A 20,684-nucleotide genomic window follows, 5' to 3' on the forward strand; every position below is an offset into this window, starting at 1 on the left:
GCTTGTTCTGGCCAATAATTGTTTTTAAAGATTTTATTTATTTGAGAGAGCGAGCACATGAGCAGCGGGGAGGGGCTGGGGGAGAAGCCAGCTCCCCACTGAACAGGGAGCCCGATGCCCCAGGACTCTGGGATCATGACCTGACCTGAAGGCAGATGTTTAACCAACTGAGCCACCCAGGCACCCTTGGCCAATAAGTTTTAAGCAAAAATGACAACTGGATTACTGAGGCAGAGTATTTAATTGCTGTTTCAAGACCCTTCCCACTGTTCCTTGTGGAACAAAATACGTTAACACCTCACCATATTTTCCTCTGCATATTGGCTGTGGAGAAACTGTGTGCATTTTAAGTTCAATTCCAGAAGCTGTGTTGATCCTTACTGTTGGAATATTGCCTGTAGCCTCCCAACTCAAACCTCTTCAGGCTACCATATATTCAGAGAGGGTAAATTGCATCCTCGTGCCTAAGGTGTATGTGTGACCGTGTGAAAGAGATAGAAGGAGAAAGAGTATATGTTGAGGTCAGGGAAAGCAGATGAAAGGAGGAGCATCAGGATCCAATGAAACCAATCAGACAGATTGTGGCTCAAATCCCACATCTACCATTTGATTGTCAGAACTTACATATCCTCTGTAAGTTTAGGTCTCCTCATCTGTAAATTGGTAATGAAAATACCCGCCTCATAGAGTTATTGAGAGGATCAATAAAAATACCTAAGTAATTAGTATAATGTCTGGTTCTTAGTAAAAGCTCAATAAATGGTAGCTCTGATTGTACTTTTTATTAATATTATTGAAAAAAAAGATGGTGGGGGAACATCCCAGCAAAAAAAGTCAACAGCCTCAAAATGGAACTATTAGGGAATTGTCTTTAACATACTTTATGAGATAAGGTTGTGCAAAGCTTCAAACTCCAGGACAACTGTGACATGGTAATGTTTTTCCTCCAACAATTCTTTTTTTTTTTTCTATCTCTTTCTATTCTTTCAGGATTCATAACTAATTGTGGCTATCCATTTGCTCGTGTAATCATTCATTCTTTTATTCATCATTCATTCATTCAAAGGCATTTACTATAATCTGCTTTGTCCAGACACTGAGTTAGGTGCTGGGGACATAATAGTTAATACAAGCACAGCTCTGCCTTTATGGAGAGCATAGAGAAAGAGACAAAGTCTATTACAAATGGTAATTGTACATGCCTCCTCTTATTGCAAGCAACAGTGACCCGGTGAGCTCTCACACAAAGGTCTTAATGAATCCTTCTAGGATTATTTATGACTAATGAAAAGCTCCTAAAGAGGTGAAATCTTAATCCAAATACATGAATCTCTAATGACAGAAGTCCTGCTAATGTGGCAGCAAGAGTAAAACAGATATTTAAATCAAATGTTCTGCCAAGAACCCCTCAAGTCCCATGACACAGTTAACTCTTATTCTGCCAGGAAGTAAGGCTTTGCTATTCTTTGTACACAATGGTTGTTAAACAGTAAAGGATGTTCTCAGCCCCATGCCCCCCAAAGTGACACTTTCCCTCGTTATACATAAGCTTAAGACAAGCAGAGTCAGTTTTCTATTTTAAAGATAAAAAGCTCTTCTTGACTGGATGAGCAAATGAGGATCCACAGTTGGAGGAACAAGAAGCTTTTTAACTCTAAGCTGAGAAATTTACACATGGAAATATGGAAAATATAATTAAACTACAAAAGGAAATGTAATTCAAGTTGAATGGAATTAAATGTAAAAATAGTCCTCAAATCTTGCTGCACATTAGAATCACCTGAAGATCTCTTTAAAAATGCTCATGCTCCATTTTAGACCAACTGAATAAACATGTTTGGGATCTGGACATTGGATTTTTTTTCTTTTAGATCTTCCAGGAGATTCTACTATGCAGCCCAGGTTGAGACCACTGGAGCAGAGGAGTCACAGGGACTGAAGATGAACCCTGAAGGCTCAGCCAGATTTTGATACATGGAAAGGAGTAAAAATGGCAGTCTGGCAAGAGACTGGTGTGAGAACAAATAATCATACTTGAGTATTTCCCCACTTTGGGCTGTGAAGAGATGGCCTGACCTAAGCTAATGCCTCCTGATGAAAAGGTAGAAGGTAGGTCTGGGTTGGATGTACAGGAATTCTTCTGCCACAAATATCCTTACTTCAAGTTCTAATGTAGTCATGAAGTTTTCCTTGGCTAGCTTTTTGGGAACAATGAAAATTTTGGTTGCAGTGAGTTTGAGGTACTTCTGTTGAATCTGGAAATAAGGGGAAAAATGATTCAGAAATCAAAAATAAAAGATAAAGAGAAATTTTTAACCAAGAGGATTTTTGTTTTTGCTTCCCCCCCCCACACCCCACTCCCATGGGTCTCCTAAAGGAGAGAAAGCACTGAAATAATTGAGGCACTAAACCTGGGTGACAAGTCAGTGTCTCCAGAGGTCAAGCAGGTAGCACAAATGGTGGTAGACTACTGTGAGGCTCCCCTTACTTAGGGCCCTTACCTCAGGAGCTCTGCTGGCCAAGGTGGGAATTTCCAAAGAGAACCCTGAGAGGAAGTGATCATAATTCAAAATTAATTGTATATTTATTTTTTCATTCTTTCCTTTTCTCTCTTTCCTTCCTTCCTACCTTCCTTCCTTCTTTTTTTTCTTGCTAATTTAGGATATCTAAATCATAATTGGTATTCCCTTTTTGTTCCGTATATTTTGTCTTATTTCAGAGAATATGAAAGTATTTATAGGAAGTTCTGTAGTTTCACTTACAAAGTTAACACTCTACCCTAATTTCTCTATAGGACAGTAAATTCTCCAAACCTGAATTCTAACAAGGTAAAGATTCCAGAAACCTAAATCAGGCAGCTGGAAATAGACACCTATATAGTTAGAAGTTATTCCAGTTAGTGTTTGACAAAACTTATGCTGGCTAATTGAACATAATAAAAAATTTTAAGAAAACGTAGTAATAGTTAAGGCTGTTACCCATCCTAATTCTTTGCATTGCCAAGTTTAAAAACTCTGCTAGTAAGTATAAAAGCATAGCTCAGTTAAGGATACAGTCTTAGTGGGAGTTGATCTGTTAGACTCTGCTATATCTTCAGGAATTGAAGGAGTTAGAGAAAAACAATTTACCAAAATTTGTCTTATGATGAGTATTACTTGTAGTTAAAAGGAACAATGTTATAGGATACTTTGGGTTAGGATGGTGAGGCTGTTATTCAGCATAACTGAATAATAGCAGGTGGTAACTAGATGACCTTCTAGAGGAGGAGGTGACAGTTAATGCAAGGATTTATTTTACTGAGTAAGTTTCCAAATTTGACTGCTGTCCTCAGCATTCTTTTTTCTCTTTCCTCCCTTCACAGCACTTTATTTTTTCACTATATAAACATGGAATAAATTTTTTTTTATATTTTTAATTTTTATTGAAATATAATTGATATAGTATTTCAGGTGTATAACATAATGATTCAACATTTCTATACGTTACTCCAGGCTAATCACAATAAGTGTATTCTTAAATCCCCTTTATCTATTTCACCCATCCCCCAACCCACCTCCCCTGGAGCAAATATTTTTAAAAAATATGAGTTTAGAAATGTGCCAAATGTTAGTCTTACTTGGCTGGTCACATTATCATCTCCATCTCTGCCTTCAACCTTATCTTCTTGAAGAGTGTTGGTGTCCTGAATCCTCCTTTATGCCCTTCCCAATATTTTGCCTTTTGTACCTATCACTGGACAGATTGTAAAATGAGCCCTACCCCCATGCCTCCAGCCTCCCTGTTTTTGTGCTCTTTTGATAATTCCCTTTCCTTGACTGTGGGTGGGACCTGTGACTTGATTTTTACCAGTAGGATATGGCAAAAGCAAAGGCTGTCACTCCCATATTTAAAATGACCTTGGTGGGCGCCTGGGTGGCTCAGTTGGATAAGCGACTGCCTTCGGCTCAGGTCATGATCCTGGAGTCCCGGGATCGAGTCCCGCATTGGGCTCCCTGCTCACCGGGGAGTCTGCTTCTCCCTCTGACCCTCCCCCCATCTCATGTGCTTTCTCTCTCATTCTCTCTGTCTCTCAAATAAATAAATAAAATCTTTAAAAAAAAAAAACAAAAAAAAAATAAAATAAAATGACCTTGGTAGCAAAATTGTTGTAGAGACTCACCCTGCTAACATGAAGTTAGCAGCCATTGGGGAAAGTCTGCATGGTGAGGAATTGTAAATTGTAGGCAGGTTCTAAGAACTGAGAGCAATCCCAGCCTCCAACCAGTAAGAAGCCAGGGCCCTCAACCCTGCAGCCACGAGGAAAGTAAAGTCTGCCAACAGTGGTAGTAGGTTTGGATATGGATACTTTCAAGCCTTCAAATGAGAACTCAATCCAGCTGACAACACACTGATTGCAGCCCTGTGAGACCTTAAATAGGGGACTCATTTAAGAGATGGCCAAATTTCTGACCCACTAAAACTGTGAGATAATAAATATGTGTGTTGTTTTAAGCTCCTAAATTTAAATTTGTTTAATTTGTATAATTTGTTACATAGCAACAGAAAACTATTATACCCATTCAGAAGTACAAATCAAAATGATGCTAAAGATGGCCAGGTATAAGTGTTAAGACTCCATCTTATCTGTAGCATTTGTTCTGAGGTTGGAGGTTCTTTCAGTAATTCATTTACAAAAGGTTTGGTGTGTGGAGTTATCACTCTGACTCACTTGAGGCCTGGCAAGCTGAAAAACAAGTGGGAATCAGGCAATTTGAGGACACTTTTAATGATTAAACATATTTCACACCATTAAAGAAAAATAGGTCAATGCAATTCAATAATTTTTCACCAGCATGAGAAAGATTAGCTTTACCCGGTGGATATTGGCTTGTTATTGTAGTTACTGTAATCAATATAAGAAGAAATGAAAACTCCAGTGTTTGAGCCAGACCAGTTCATGTCTTTTGAAAGCTATTTAAGGATAGATTGATCACCTGAAAAAAAACAAATGAAAAATGCCAGCTACTCAATTCAAAACAGTATGTGTGTGTGTACATATAACTATGTACTGATTAATCCCATCTAAATTCTATTACCTACCTTCTAAATAAAAGGTCAAGAAAGTCCTGGTATATGCACACATTTTAAAAAGGATGGCACTGAGTCCAGCTGCATTACTTTCCTTTGTAGGAAATAAGTGGCAGTCCTGGATGACAGATGAAATTATCTAATACAAATCAAATATAGGGTGTGGAAAGAAGACTCTTGGGAAACTCTCCAAATGCAAGTATTCCAAAGAATAACTTTAACCCAGTATTCTTTATATAGGGCACTTTAGGGACATTAACTTCATTTCAATCACTGTTTTCTAGGACAGTCCAGAGTTGAACATAATATATATCCAAGGAAAACTGTAGACAATAAGTTTCATAGTTAAGAATATAGCTTATGTTTGCCTATAGTTTTATAAGGATGTTTATGTTAATAATCTCATGAAATGTAAGCCTGAGACAGTACATTTTCCATTCTCCATTTGGAAAGAGAAAGAGAATGAGAAAGAAGAAGGGAGAGAGATAGAGAGAGAGATAGAGAGAGAGAGAGAGAGAGAAAGTGAGCACAAAGCCAAGATGAAAGTGGGAATTTTACACTTTCTTCCCTAAGGACTTACCATCATCTTGTCCCATTTTATTAACACCTATGCATATGTAGACAGAACTTTTGCCCATCTACCATCCAGACACACCAAGGAGAAGGAAGAGACTCATCAACTTTTGTCAAGAAAATCCTAATTCTTTATATCATCAGTCTTTCATAAGCGCAGCCAGTAGGTTTTGAATCTTTGAGCTCTAGACTTGATACTTAGAGGGGAAATAACTGGAGCCCAAAGAGATGGTGTGTCTTATCCAACAAGAGTAAGAGTTGGCCTATAGTAGAAACTACCTACAATTCCCTGAGATCTTACTCTGTTCTAGCCTCTTCATGTACATCATCTTTAATGCTTCCAAAAAGCTTTGTGCATACAAGGAAATGGAAGCTCAGAGTGTTTAAGGTGTTTGCTTATAGTTGCACAGTTAATAAATGGAATCTGAGTGATTTAAAGCTAGGTCTCTTTAATTCTAAAGTCCATACCCCTTTCATTAAAGTAGGCTACTTGTTGAGAATCCAGTTCTCTTCATTCCCAGTGATGGCGACTTTCTGGTCAATGAGTCTGAGTCCAGAGTTCTAGGTCATAGATAAAGTCAAAATGGGTCTTTATCCTATGAGGATTTATCCAGAGATTGTTTCTCTTTCACAAATGTTTAGAGCATGGGCTTGTGAGAAGACAGATGGACAGCTGCTCCCTTGCAGAGTGTGTATGTGTACATACAGTCACATTGCTCTCTCTGATGTTTCTGCATAGTGATATATGCTTTAAATTATTTTATTTTTGATTTTATTTGAATTGTTGCCTTTCACTGACTCTATATGCAGGCTTTCATCAGCATGTATTAAAGAAAAAAATTAAGATGCCTGTTGGAAAGTTCACAGTGACTGGGCCAGCATGAGCCATTTCAGTCCTAGCTAGACTGTTTCTTCCTTAGGGTATCAGTCTGGAGTCATGGAGCCTGAACTTCCTTGATGTTTCTCTTCAGGAAGAGAAACAAAATTTCACAACCACCAAAGGACCCTACCAAACACACCAGACTTTGGGTGGAGCCAGGTGTACAGTGTGGCACAGGGCAGCACAGTGCATATTACAGGACAAATGGAAGGCTTTTCTTGGAATTTCAAGAACAGAAGGTGCAGACAGACAGTAGTCTCTCAGCCATGCTTTAATGAGCCAGGGCCCTTGGCTGCCTGGGTGCTCAGTAACAGGAAGTCTGTGCAGTGAGAATACAAGCAAAGGATGTTCGTACTTTGCTTGGGCAGGTGTTTCCAAAGGGAGGGAAATATGACTCATGACACTAAGTTGACCCTGCTGCCATCACCCTTGGAAAACCATTTGTGGGCAGAGATCTATGCTGTTTATAAAAATAACATGAGCAGCAGCTTCAGCCGCAGGAAGCTTCATAAGGATAGATAAAAAGGAGGATTACAGAAGCTAAAGCTTTTGTTTAACGAGAGATTACAAAGCATTTAGGTCGGATCAAGTTGTCCGGAAGATTAACTGCTAAAATTTGCCCCTTTTCTTTGCTCTGTGATGAATTTTGCTCTTAAACTTAGTGCTCAAATGTGAAGATGAAGATGAGGCTGTATTTGGAATAACCACAAATGAGATTGTTGGTCTCTTCCCCTTCTGTTAATATGAATTTGGGAAACATGAAGATTAGAAGAGATTCCAACATTAGTTTTTCTAGTAACAAGGGCAAGTGCTTTCTAAGTACTTGAATGTGAAGAGGAAATCATGCAGCAGGAAAGTGGATGCAACAAGGTTAACACTATAGAGATTTTCATAAACTTATGGTTTTGGGGTTGGAAATTGCCCAAGGTATAGACTGCCTCTGTTGGGAGAATAAAAAATATAGGTTTAAAAACATTCAATCTATTTCCCACTTCTGAGGCTGAATTGGATTGACTGCATGGCTGATCCAGTGACTGCAAAAACCTACACTTTCAGGTGGTGACTTTAAAAAATGAATTGACCAAAACTCAGCCAATTTGTCAACTATTCGTAGAATTGGCCTTTATTCAGCTAGGGATCATTCCTGATCTTCTCTATGTCAGAAATATTTTCCACCTCAGTGAATCTTTCCCTTTCATTTAAAAAAATGATAAAATTCCAAAAGAACCATATGCAAAAGTACACATGTGTGACTTATTAATTCATTCATTAATATAATAGCAATGTACAGAGCATCTACTAGATGCCTAGCTTTATTCTGAGCACTGGAAATCCAGTGACAGACAAGACAAATTCCCTGCACTGAAATTGTATTAGGGAAGACAGACACTAAATAGTTGAATAAACAAGTATATACAAGAATATATATATGTGTGTGTGTGTGTATATATATATATTTTTGAGATTTTATTTATTTGACACAGAGACACAACGAGAGAGGGAACACAAGCAGGGGGAGTGGGAGAGGGAGAAGCAGACCCCCCGTGGAGCAGGGAGCCCGATGCGGGGCTCGATCCCAGGACCCTGGGATCATGACCTGAGCCGAAGGCAGACGCCTAATGACTGAGCCACCCAGGTGCCCCTACAAGAATATATTTTTATAGGGTGGTAAATATTACCAAGAAAGTGGGAGAGAATGCAGGAAGTTGAAAGGCTGTTTTAGAATAGATGTCAGAGTAGGCTTTTCTGAGGAGGGGATATTTAAGCAGAGATCTGAAGATATATGGGGACAAGTAGTGTGAAGATCTAAAAAACAGTGTTCATTAGAGAGGTCACAGCATAGGAAGGAAACAGCAGATGTCAACGTCTTGAAGCAAAAACTAGCTAAGAGTGTTTTAGAAACCTTACGGAAGACGGTATAGCTGAAGTGGAGAGGGTCAGGAGGAACAAAGCAGGAGGTAAGCGTGGAAGGTAGCAGAGGCCAAGTTGTGTAGGCCAAGGGAGTCCTTGGTAAGCAGCTGGGCTATATTCTAAATGTGATGAAAAGCAGTAGAAGAGTATTGCAGGGGAAGTGACATAATCTGATGTATGGTTTTAAAGAGCTCCCTAGTGACTCTGTAGAGAATAAATTGTAGTGTGGGGAGAGTAGAAGCAAGGAGACCAGTTGTGAGTTAATTTCTAAAGTCCATGAAGGAGATGGTATCTGAGGTGTGTGACGTTTAAAGAAGTGAGCAGAAGTAATGGGACATGGATATATTTTAAGAGTAAACCCAACAGAGCTTTCTGATGGATTATATATGGGTAAAGTTGAGATTGGAGAAAGAATAATAAAAGAATGGAGCCATCTAGAATTTTAGCAGCACACAGCCTTCATCCAATGCATAGGCCATGACTGAGTCTAGGAAATGAGTGAATGTTAGTGGCTGCAATGAGGAAAATAGTAAAGAAACCAACGTTTAGAGGGATTGCAGTGGGAATAAAAAGTTTTGACTTGAACATGCTATGTTTTAGACACCTCTAAACTATTACTATTAACTACTCAATGATGAGTCCAGCATCAGGGAGAGGTCTGGATGGGGTATATAAATGGGGTGTCATCAGCATATAGATGCATGAAATGATAAAACCACTGAAGGAGATAGAGAGGAGGGCCAAGGACCAAGATTGGGGGCAGGACAATATTTAGGAAAAAGTAGAGAAAAAGAAAATGACAACTAAAACTAGAGGAAAGTCATCTGTGAAATAAACAAAACTGAGAATAAAGCTTGATAATAGTTGAAAAACATAAGGACATTGAACTGACTGATGGATTTAGTGACATTTTTTAAGAGTAAGGAAAAAAGCCTGATTACAGATATTTTTTAAAGGCAAGGAAGTGGAGACTGAATGTAGATAATACATTCCATGATTTTTCTCTAAAGAAAGCAGAATAAGTTGACACTAGCTGGAAGGGAATGTAGGGTCAAGAGATGTTTTTTAATAAGATATTTGTATGCTCTATTAGTCAGGGTAGACTAAGTTATGCTGAAGTAACAGATTAGGCCCCAAATTCCAGTGGTTTACCACAACAAAGGTTTATTTCTCACCCATGCTACATGTTTAGGGAGAGTAGGCAGGAAGCTCTGCTATCCATAGTTTCTTGAGGCCCCTGTCTGACTGAGGCTCCATGGTCCTATATCTGCATGATCTCAAATATGCAAACTCTTGAAATGCTATAGCAGAAGAGTAAGACTAGAAAAGTGTACATGGGATTTTTCACTCTTTTAGTTTGAGATGGTTATATATTTACCTGGTCAGAAGTAATCACATGGCCTGCCTAATGACTGGAAAATTTAGGAAAACAATTGAAATCTTTAATGGGCATCACTGCCTCTAGCACATAATTCATTAGGAATGACACAAAAAGTAGAGTAAATGAGATGTAAGAGCCAAATTCCTGAGCAGGCAGGAGGAGTGCAAGTCAGTTCCCTTTTAGACAGATTAGTTTTAGGAGTCCTATTTGAGTAAGGATGTTTCACCTGCTATATCAGAAACTTGGGTATATGGACACTGATTATAGAGACTGGGAGATTTGATGATGGAAAGATGAGGTAATTGTCTTCTGAATACTTTGTTTTCTTGGGGAAAAAAAACCAAGGTCATCAATTAAGAATGAAGAAAGGGAGTGATTTTTATAGATTTTAAGAGAATGTCTGTAAATATTGGTCTCTAACAGTGGAAAAACATGTTTACTAGGAAAATGTGATAAGATGGCAGAGGAGGTATAGTGTAATAGTCTGCATAGATCCTGGACCCAGACTGTCTGGGATTCAACCTTGGCTGTATCACTTATGACTGTGACCTTACTTACTTAACAATTAAGTTCCTCAGTTTCCTGATCTGTAAAGTTGGGCTATAATAGGACTTACATCATAGGATTGTTCGAGGTTACCATACCCAGGGCACTGCACAGACAACAGACTAAAACACACCCCCAGTATGTCTGTGAAAAAGACTAATTTACTTATCATGGAGCTTTAACCAAAGGGACAGGCTTCAGATTTGCCACACGTGCAGAGGCATTTTGTAGGAACATGGGAAAGGAGACACTGTCTTTGCATCCTCCCTTGCTCTTGTCACAGCTCACTCCCAGAAAGGAGCAGATACACTCCTCTGAAGTCTTGATTCTTGCACCTGTCACCCAAGGAACACCTCCAGTTCTAGTCTAGAGGCCATCAGGGCCTATGATTGTGGCCCTACAGCATTGTATATATTTGTGTACTTTTTTCATATGTTGCTTTCAAAGTATTGACTTCCAATTAGCCTGAAACTAGATGCTGAATAAGATCACTCCATTTTGAACACTCACATGTCTTGGCACATTCTCAACAACAAGGATCTGTCAAGAGCATATCAGGCTACTAGGACAATCACAAAGGTTTGAGAGACAACTAAGAGCTGGGCAAACTGGTTAAATGATAAAGTTCATCTCCTACACAAGGCCATTCTCTCAAGACTGGGAGAGGTAGCTGTCTCACACAGAAATAGGTATCAAGCAAAATGAAGAAAGAGAGGAATACATTACAAATAAAAGAATAAGACAAAAACTTCAGAAAAAGACCTTAATGAAATGGAGATAAATACTCTACTTGATAGTTCATAGTAATGGTCAAAAAAATGCTCACTGAACTTAGAAGAATAGATGAAGAGTGAGAATGTTAACAAAGAGACAAAGTATAGGAAAGTACCAAACAAGTCATAAAGCTGAAGAATATAACTGAACTGAAAAATACATTAGAAGAGTTCAACAGCAGACTGGATAAAGCAAAATAATTCATCATTATTTTGAAGAAATAATGACTGAAAACTTCCCAAATCTGGGTAAGGAAACCAACATTCAGATCCAGGAATCACAGAGTTCCAAATAAGATAAACCCAAAGAGATCCATATCAAGACATATTATAATCAAAATGTCAAAAGTTAAAGAGAGAATTTTTAAAGTGATGAGAAGAAAACAACAACTTACATAAAGGGAACTTTGTGTAAGATTATTAGTTGATTTTTTTCAGCAGAAACTTTGCAAGGCAAAAGAGAATGACATGATATAATAAAAGTGCTAAAAGGAGTAAACTTACAATCAAGAATACTCTACCCAGTAAGGCTATCATTCAGAATTGAAGGAGAGAAGGAGAGATGAAGAATTTTCCAGACAAGTAAAAACTAAAGGAATTCATCACCACTAAATTGACCTTATAAGAAGTGTTAAAGGAACTTCTTTAAGCTGAAAAGAAAGGGTGCTAATTGGTAACAAAAATAGAGAAGAAAGAATAAATCTCACTGGAAAAGTAAATGTGTAGTAAAGATAGTAAATTAATCACTTATAAAACTAGTATAAAGTTTAAAAACAAAAATAGTATAAATAAGATTACAATAATAGTTAAGAGAGACACAAAATTAAAAGGTATCAAATGTGATATCAAAACATTAAATGTGAGAGGAAGAATGAAAATGTTGAGCTTTAGAAAAAGATCAGACTTAAGTTGTTACTGACTTAAAGTAGACTGCTGTAGATATAAGTTGTTATATGTAAGCGTCATGATAACCACAAACCAAAAACTTTTAGTAAATATACAAAAGATAAAGAGAAAGGTATATAAGCATTACCACTAAAGAAAGCATCAAAGCAAAAAGAAAGAGGGCAAGAAAGACAGGAACAGAGAAGAACTACAAAAACAACCAGAAAACAATTAACAAAATGGCAATAGGTACATATTTAAATATAAATGAACTAAATTTAAACATAAATGAACTAAATTTAAATATAAATTAACTAAATTATCTAATCAAAAGACAGTGGCTGAATAGAATTGTTAAAAAGCAAAATATTCATTTGTACGCATATAAGAGATTCACTTGAGATCTAAAGATACACACAGACAGTGAAGGTATGGGAAAAAATAGTCCATGCAAATGAAAATAAAAAGTTTGGTGTAGCTGTACTTATATCAAAGTACACATTAAAACAAGGACTGTACACAATGGAATATTATGCAGCCATCAAAAGGAATGAGATCTTGCCATTTGCAACGACGTGGATGGAACTGGAGGGTGTTATGCTGAGTGAAATAAGTCAATCAGAGAAAGACATGTATCACATGACCTCACTGATATGAGGAATTCTTAATCTCAGGAAACAAACTGAGTGTTACTGGAGTGGTTGGGGGTGGGAGGGATGGGATGGCTGGGTGATAGACATTGGGGAGGGTATGTGCTACGGTGAGCGCTGTGAATTGTGCAAGACTGTTGAATCACAGATCTGTACTTCTGAAACAAATAACGCAACATATTTTAAGAAAAAAGGAAAAGAAGAAGATAACAGGAGAGGAAGAAAAGGGGAGTATGTCAGAGGGGGAGACGAACCATAAGAGATGATGGACTCTGAAAAACAAACTGAGGGTTCTAGAGGGGAGGGGGGGAGGGGGATGGGTTATCCTGGTGATGGGTATTGAGGAGGGCACATTCTGCATGGAGCACTGGGTGTTATGAACAAACAATGAATCATGGAAGACTGCACCAAAAACTAATGATGTAATATATGGTGATTAACATAACAATAAAAAATTTTTTAAAAAAAGAAAAAAAAAAAACAAGGACTGTAATAGAAGAGAAAGAAAGAAAGGCATTCCATGATGATAGTGAGGTCAATTCAACAAGAGGATATAACATTTGTAAATATGCACTCAACATAGGAGCACCTGAATATATAAGGCAAATATTAACAAACATAAAGGGAAAAATTGATAGCAGTACAATAACAGTAGGGGACTTTAATACCCCCACTTATATCAATAGATCATCCAGACAGAAAATCAATAAGGAAGCATCACACTTAAATTATACATTAGACTAAAAGGACTTAATAGGAATATATAAAACATTCCATTGAAAAGCAACAGAATACACATAGAACATTCTCCAGTACAAATCATGTTATGTTTAAAAACAAATCTCAATTTAAATTTAAGAAGATTGAAATTATATCAAGCTTCTTTTCTGACCACAATGGTGTGAAACTAGAAATCAATTATAAGAAGAAAATACCCATGTGAAGATTAAACAACATGCTCTAAACAACCAATGGGGGTCAATGAAGAAATCAAAGAGGAAATAAAAAAATATCTGGAGGCAAATGAAAATGGAAATACAACAATCCATAATCAATGGAGTGTAGCAAAAGCAGTCCTAAGAGGGAAGTTCATAAGTGATACATGCCTACCTCAAGAAACAAAAAAATTTCAAATAATCTAACCTTACACCAAAAGAAACTAGAAAAAGAACAAATGGAGCCCAAAGTTAATAGAAAGAAGGAAATAATAAAGATCAGAGTGGAAATAAATGGAATAGAGACTAAAAAAGCAATAGAAAAGGTCAATGAAACTAATAGCGGATTTTTGAAAGTATAAACAAAATTGACGAACCATTAGCTAGACTCATGAAGAAATAAAGAGAGAAGGATCAAATAAATAAAAGCAGAAATGAAAGAGAAGTTATAACTAATACCACAGAAATATAAAGGATCATAAGGAGATTACTATGAACAATTATATGCCAACAAAATGAATAACATGGAAGAAATGGATCAATTTCTAGAAATATACAATCTTCTAAGACTAAATCATAAAGAAATAGAAAATCTGAAGTGACCAATTACTAGTTAGGAGATTGAATCAGGAAACAAAACAAAACAAAACCACCTCCATACAAACAAGAGTTTAAGACCAGATGTCTTCACTGGTGACTTCTACTAAACATTCAAAGAATATTTAATACCTATCCTTCTCAAACACTTCCAAAAAATTGAAGAGGAGGGAATGATCCCAAATTCATTTTGCAAGGACAACATTACCCTGATATCAAAACCAGACAATATGTCACACACACACACACACACAAATAATACCCTTGATAAACATAGATGCAAAACTCTTCAAAAAATATTAGCATACCAAATTCAACAATACATTAAAGGATTATATGCCATGATCAAGTGAGATTAATTCCAGGGATGCAAGGATTCAACATCAGCAAATTTATCAAAGAGTTACACCATATGAACCAAATGAGAGATAAAAATTGTCTAGTCAATAGATGAAGAAAAAGAACAACAAAATTCAACATAGATTTATGATTAAAAAAAAAACCAACCCTCAACAAAATAGGTGTGGAGGGAACATACTTCAACATAATAAAGGTCATACATGACAAACCCACAGTTAACATACCCCATAGTGAAAAACTGATAGCTTTTCCTCTTGGTTAGGAACAAAACAAAGATGCCCACTCCTGCCACTGTTATTCAACATGGAGTTGGAAATGCTAGTCACAGCAAGTGGACAAGAAAAACAAAAGCCATCCAAAATGGTAAGGAAGAAGTAAAACCAGCACTATTTGCAGATGACATAGAGAGTGCAAAAAACTCCACCAAAAAACTGGTACAGTAAATGAATTCAGTAAAGTTGTGGGGTCCAAAATCAATATATAGAAATTTGTTGCATTTCTATAAAATAATAATAAAATATCAGAGTGCTTGAGAAAATAATGTTATTTACAATTGCACAAAAAGAAAAAAAAATACATAGGAATAAATTTAACCAAGGAGGTGAAAGACCTGTACACTGAAAACTATGACATTGATGAAAGAATTTGAAAAAGACACAAATAAAAGGAAATGTATTTCATGTTCATGGATTAGAAGAATTAATATTTTTTAAAATGTCATATTACCCAACATAATCTTCAGATTTAGTGTAATCCCTATCAAAATTACAGTGCCATTTCACCAAACATCATAAGGGTGGTTTACAAATAATACTAAAACTTGTATGGAACCACAAAAACCCCAAATAGCCAAAGCAATCTTAAGAAGAACACAGTCCCTGATTTTCATGTTCACTTATTTTAAACTATACTACAAAGCTATAGTAATCAAAGCAGTATGGTATTGGCATAAAAAGAGACACAAAAATCAATGGAATAGAAGAGAGAGCCCATAAATAAACCAACTCATATACAGTCAATTTACAGCATAGGAGTGAAGAATATATAGTAGGGAAAGGACAGTAGTCTCTTCAATAAATGGTAAAACTGGACAGCCACACATAAAAGAATGAAACTAGACCATTACCTTACACCATACACAAAAATTAACTCAAAATGGATTAAAGACTTGACTGTAAGACTTGAAACTGTGAAACTCCTGGAAGAAAACATAGCAAGCAGGGGTGCCTGGGTGGCTCAGTTGTTAAGCGTCTGCCTTCGGCTCAGGTCATGATCCCAGGGTCCTGGGATCAAGCCCCGCACTGGGCTCCCTGCTCAGTGGGAAGCCTGTTCTCCCTCTCCCACTCCCCCTGCTTGTGTTCCCTCTCTCAAGGGGTCTTTGTCAAATAAATAAATAAAATCTTAAAAAAAAAAAGAAAACATAGCAAGCAACTTGAGATCAGTCTTAGCATTGAATTTTTGGATCTGACATCAAAGAAAAGGCAACAAAAGTAAAATAAACAAGTAGGACTGTGTCATATTAAAAAGCTTCAGCACAGCAAAGGAAACCATCAAAAAAATGAAAAGAAACCTACTGAATGGGAGAAAATATTTGTAAAGCTTATATCTAATAAGGGGTCAATATCCAAAAAATATAAACAACTCAATAGCAAAAGCAAAACAAAACAAAAAAATCAAAAACAATACAAATGACAAACAACAAACAAACAAAAACATAAAAAAACCAATTAAACAGGCAGAGGATCTAAATAGACATTTTTCTAAATATGATATACAGATGGCCAAGAGACAAATGAAAAGATGTTCAACATCATGAAGTATCCAGGAAATACAAATTAAAACCACAATGAGATATCACCTCACACATGTTAGAATGGCTATTATCAAAAAGACAAGAAATAACATGTGTTGAAGAGACTGTGGAGAAAAGGAAACCCTTGTACACTGTTGTGGGAATGTAAATTGGTACAACCACTGTAGAAAGCAGTATGGAGTTTCCTCAAAAAATTAAAAATAGACCTACCATATAATACAGTTATTCCACTTCTGGGTATTTATCCAAAGAAAATGAAAACACTAAGTCAAAAAGATATGAGTACCCCTACATTTATTGAAGCATTATTTACAATAGCCAAGTTATGGGAACAACCTAAATGTTCAGCAGTGGATGATGTGATGACGAAGATATAGTATATATACAATGGAATACTACTCAGCCATAAAAAAAGAAATCTGTCCATCTGAACAATGTAGATGGACCTTGAGGATATTGTGCTAAGTGAAAAAGTCAGAGAAAGAGATACCATGATGTCATGTATATATGGAATCTAAAAAAAAAAATAAACGAACAAACAAAATAAAACTCATAGATACAGAGAACAGATTGGTGGTTATAAGAGGAGAAAGGGGTTGGAGAGTGGGCAAAAAAGGTGAAGGGGGTCAACTGTATGGTGATAGATGGTAAACTAGACATATTGTGATTATCACTTTTAGTGTACATGAATATTAGATTATTATGTTGTATGCCTGAAATTAATGTTATATACCAATTTTACTTCAATTAAGAAACAAACAATCTCCTGTCTTGGAAGTGAAAAAATTTTTTTCTGTATCAAATAAAATTATATTTTTTAAATAAAGCTCACATTATTTTTCCCATAGGTTACTTCTTTTTCTTCTATTTTAGAATCCTTGAGTATTTGGACCTTGATTTTTACTGAGAAACAGTAAGCCAAGGATCTCTACTTCAATTACCCTGCCAGCTTACACACTGCCTTCTTAGTTGCTAATGATCTGAAACAAATGTCGCTAAGTAGAAAGGAAGATTAATTCCAATGAGACTGTGCGAGTATGCCAAATCTATTTTCTTTCCTCATGCAGGAATCTGTGAGGAGGCCAACAGCAGAATTTGTTATTGTATAATAACAATAGGACAATTTTCTCCATATTTTTATTTGCCTTTAGAAATCTTTTTACATTGGCTTTTCTTTCTAGAAATCCTCTCTAGTTTCCTTAATAACCTAGGCTACAGAAATGCATATGATGTTTGATACTAGATATTACTCTAATTCATTGGGATTCCTCATCCTGTAACTATTAGATTTCTGACTTAAAAAGCAATCTCCCTGACAGCCTCTCCCAGTTCTCATTAAAATATGCTTGCAAATACATACAACAAAAAATATAGAAACAGCAAAAGATGAAAACTCAGAAAAAAAACTAAAATTGGAAAATCAAAGCAAAATTCTAATTGTTTATGTTGCAGATGGAGCAAGATGCAAAGATCCTCCACATTCCATTATTCTATCCCTAGACACATTCTTCTGTCCCTAAGACCTGGACAACAAAGGAAATAAGCAATTCTTCTGTGGCATCAAGTCTATGATGCTTACATCGTTTGGGTGATGGAACTGTGAGTAATTTTGATATTTTTTGCTGATGTTTATCCTTTATCTTCTAATCTTTTTACCTAAATAACTTTAAAAAGAGAATATCTATCTATCTATCTATCTATCTAATGGCAGAAGATCATCTCAGATTAAAAATGGTTGTCTTTGGGATTAGGAGTTTAGGTGATAATTTTATCTTTCTATGTTATTACTTTGAAACATTTTTACTATATTCATATTTTACCATATAATTAGGGAATAAATTATAGTTTTCAAAAGATAGTATGTTAGAGGACTTTGAGGAAATTTTTTTTATCATCTCTTATTTTAAGTCTGATTTGCAACAAAATATTTTCTACTTGTGTGTGTGTGTGTGTGTGTTTACCACTAAAGTGAGAAAGATTACCTTTTTATGAAGATTAATATATATGTAATTCAAACTGGTGGTCTGGGTTCTTACCCAAAATTGATGGTATGTTTGGGTGGTCTCCATTAAAATATATTCTAGGTAGTATGCAGAACTCACAATGTTGGTTTCTGAGGGCCATTAAAGAGCTAGTTTGTCTAGAAGCTAAAACTAAAGATGACTTTTTAATAAAAATAACTAACTATGTGGAAACAATTATTGAGATAATGTTATTAATAAAATTTCTTTAGATGCATGTGGGGCTGTGGCATATCTTAAGATATGAGTCATCCTCAAAACAACTAAAAAACTGAGGTATAAGAGACTCTTGTAACTGCTGATTTGGAAGCACCTGCTTTACATTCATTATTTTATCATTATTATAGTTGTTATTATTTAGGCATAATTTACATATATTGAAATGTACAGATCTTAAGTGTGCAGTTCTAACAGTTTTGACAAATACATATACTGTGTAATCTGCATCTACATCAAGGTATAGACATTTCCATTCACTGGGCTTCTTCCCAGAAAATTTTATTTCTTTCCAGTTTAGGGCTTATCTGGATACTCCTGTCCATCATGGTAGACATAAACGCTGGGAGTGAAATTGCTAGGTCATGGGATATGTGTTTGTTCTTAGTAGGTACTGTATAACTTTTTTTTCTATGTGATGGGATCAATTTACACTCTCCCTGCTAGGTAAGAAATTCACCATTGTTCTATCTACATGCCAACACTTAGTATTGGTCATCTTTTTAATTTTACTCATTCTAGTGAGTATGTAGAGGGAACTCATTGTGGTTTTAAGTTGCATTTTTCTGATGACTAATGATGTGAGTACTTTTTCACTTGTTTACTGGATATTTTGATACCCTGTATTATGAAAAGCCTACCTATCACAATATATTTTAAATGGTCTATTTTCTTATCTATAATTATGGCCTAACAACTGATCTGTAAATTCTCTATTTTCTTATCTATAATTATGGCCTAACAACTGATCTGTAAATTCTCAATAGGTTTTATTCTTGATACCTAGCACATTGCAGATTCTGAAAAAAAAAATTGGTTTGAATGAAATAAGGGTAATTATTAAGTAACTTTTTCTATGTGCCACATGCTTTGCATGTATTATACCAATTAATCTCTATATCAACTTCATTTACAGATGAGGAACTTGAAGCTTAGAGAGCTTTAAGTATTTGTCATGACGACAGAGCTAGTAAGTGGCTTGCATTGCTATAGTCTGAAACCAGGACTTGTTCAAAAACTATTCTCTTTGTTCCTTTGAATCCACCACAATAGTTTCAGATTAGAAGGACATCTTTCATTATACTCTTCACCTGTTTACTGCACAGGATGACAGAGAATGCTGTGCTCTCCAACATTCATGTTTTTTTTCTTTTTTTCTGGACACACAGCTAAACTATATTTCCCAGGCCCCTTAAAATTAGTTTGGGTCAGTGACCAAGGTATGGCAGTAGAATGTGATTTAATGTTATGCATGGTATGTCCAGGTGTCATCCATAAAAATCTCCCACATGCAGTCTTCCACTAAATGTTTCTGTGGCACACTTGGAGTCCACACGTTGAAGATGGTGGTATCATAAGATATAAGGAGACTTGATCCCTGAGTAACTGTGTGAAACAAAAATTCCTCTCCTTTCCCTATCACATTGGTCTTTCATGAATGAACATTAAACTCTCATCATGATAGACCACAGAGATTTCAGCGTTTGTTATAGCAGCCCAGCCTACTACAATCTCTTTCTAGGTATTGGTGATGCAGAGATGAAGAGCTGCTAACTTTAGAGAATGTTAGGTTTTGTAAACAAAGAATTCTAACACAATAGGACAAATGCTATATAAAGGTACAGACCGACATCTATAGCAAATGATGGAGAGAGATCAATTCTGCTTTGTAAACTTAGGGAATATGTCACTGAGGGGATTACACATATATATGTATACCTGGGTCCTGGGAGGATCAGATGAAAGTGATGGGCATTTTTGTTTGTAGAAACAGCATGAGGAAATGTGTGGAAAGTTAAAAAGCATGCTGTACTCCTTCCTGGAGATTTGTGAAGTTTTATGTGGCTAGAATACAACTTGCATAGGAGAATGGTAAGAGAGAAGTCTAATAAAATAGATTGATAGCCAAAATTGAAGCATCTCATATGCCATGAAAAAGAATTAGAACTTGGTCTTAGGATCAATGGGGAACCATCTCTTAAGAACTGAAGGGAGAAGAAAATGGAAGCAGGAGAATCACTTGAAGGTATCGCAATTATCTTGATAAAAAAATAATGAGGATCAGAACTAAGACAT

At 36.1% G+C, this 20,684-nt stretch overlaps 1 protein-coding gene across 2 annotated transcripts in view; it reads right to left on the bottom strand.

Annotated features, from left to right (window-relative positions):
* Window positions 1-767: 767 nt before the first annotated feature.
* The window catches only part of HNMT (histamine N-methyltransferase), a 156,239-nt gene continuing 136,322 nt past the window's right edge, over window positions 768-20,684 (bottom strand). Inside the window, exons 7-8 of one of the 2 annotated variants that reach the window (XM_073884480.1) lie at window positions 2,502-2,545; window positions 768-2,255 (exon numbers count right to left, since the gene is read on the bottom strand). In XM_073884480.1, the coding sequence (XP_073740581.1) occupies window positions 2,082-2,255; window positions 2,502-2,545 (218 nt within the window). In that variant the 3' untranslated portion in view covers window positions 768-2,081. The remainder of the gene's footprint in view (window positions 2,256-2,501; window positions 2,546-20,684) is intronic. The other variant, XM_073884486.1, reaches the window with a different exon arrangement.

The sequence above is a fragment of the Callorhinus ursinus genome, unplaced genomic scaffold (assembly GCF_003265705.2).
Source record: "Callorhinus ursinus isolate GAN/ISIS: 27379988/994484 unplaced genomic scaffold, GSC_fseal_2.0 scaffold2, whole genome shotgun sequence".
In the NCBI taxonomy this organism is placed as follows: Eukaryota; Metazoa; Chordata; class Mammalia; order Carnivora; family Otariidae; genus Callorhinus; species Callorhinus ursinus.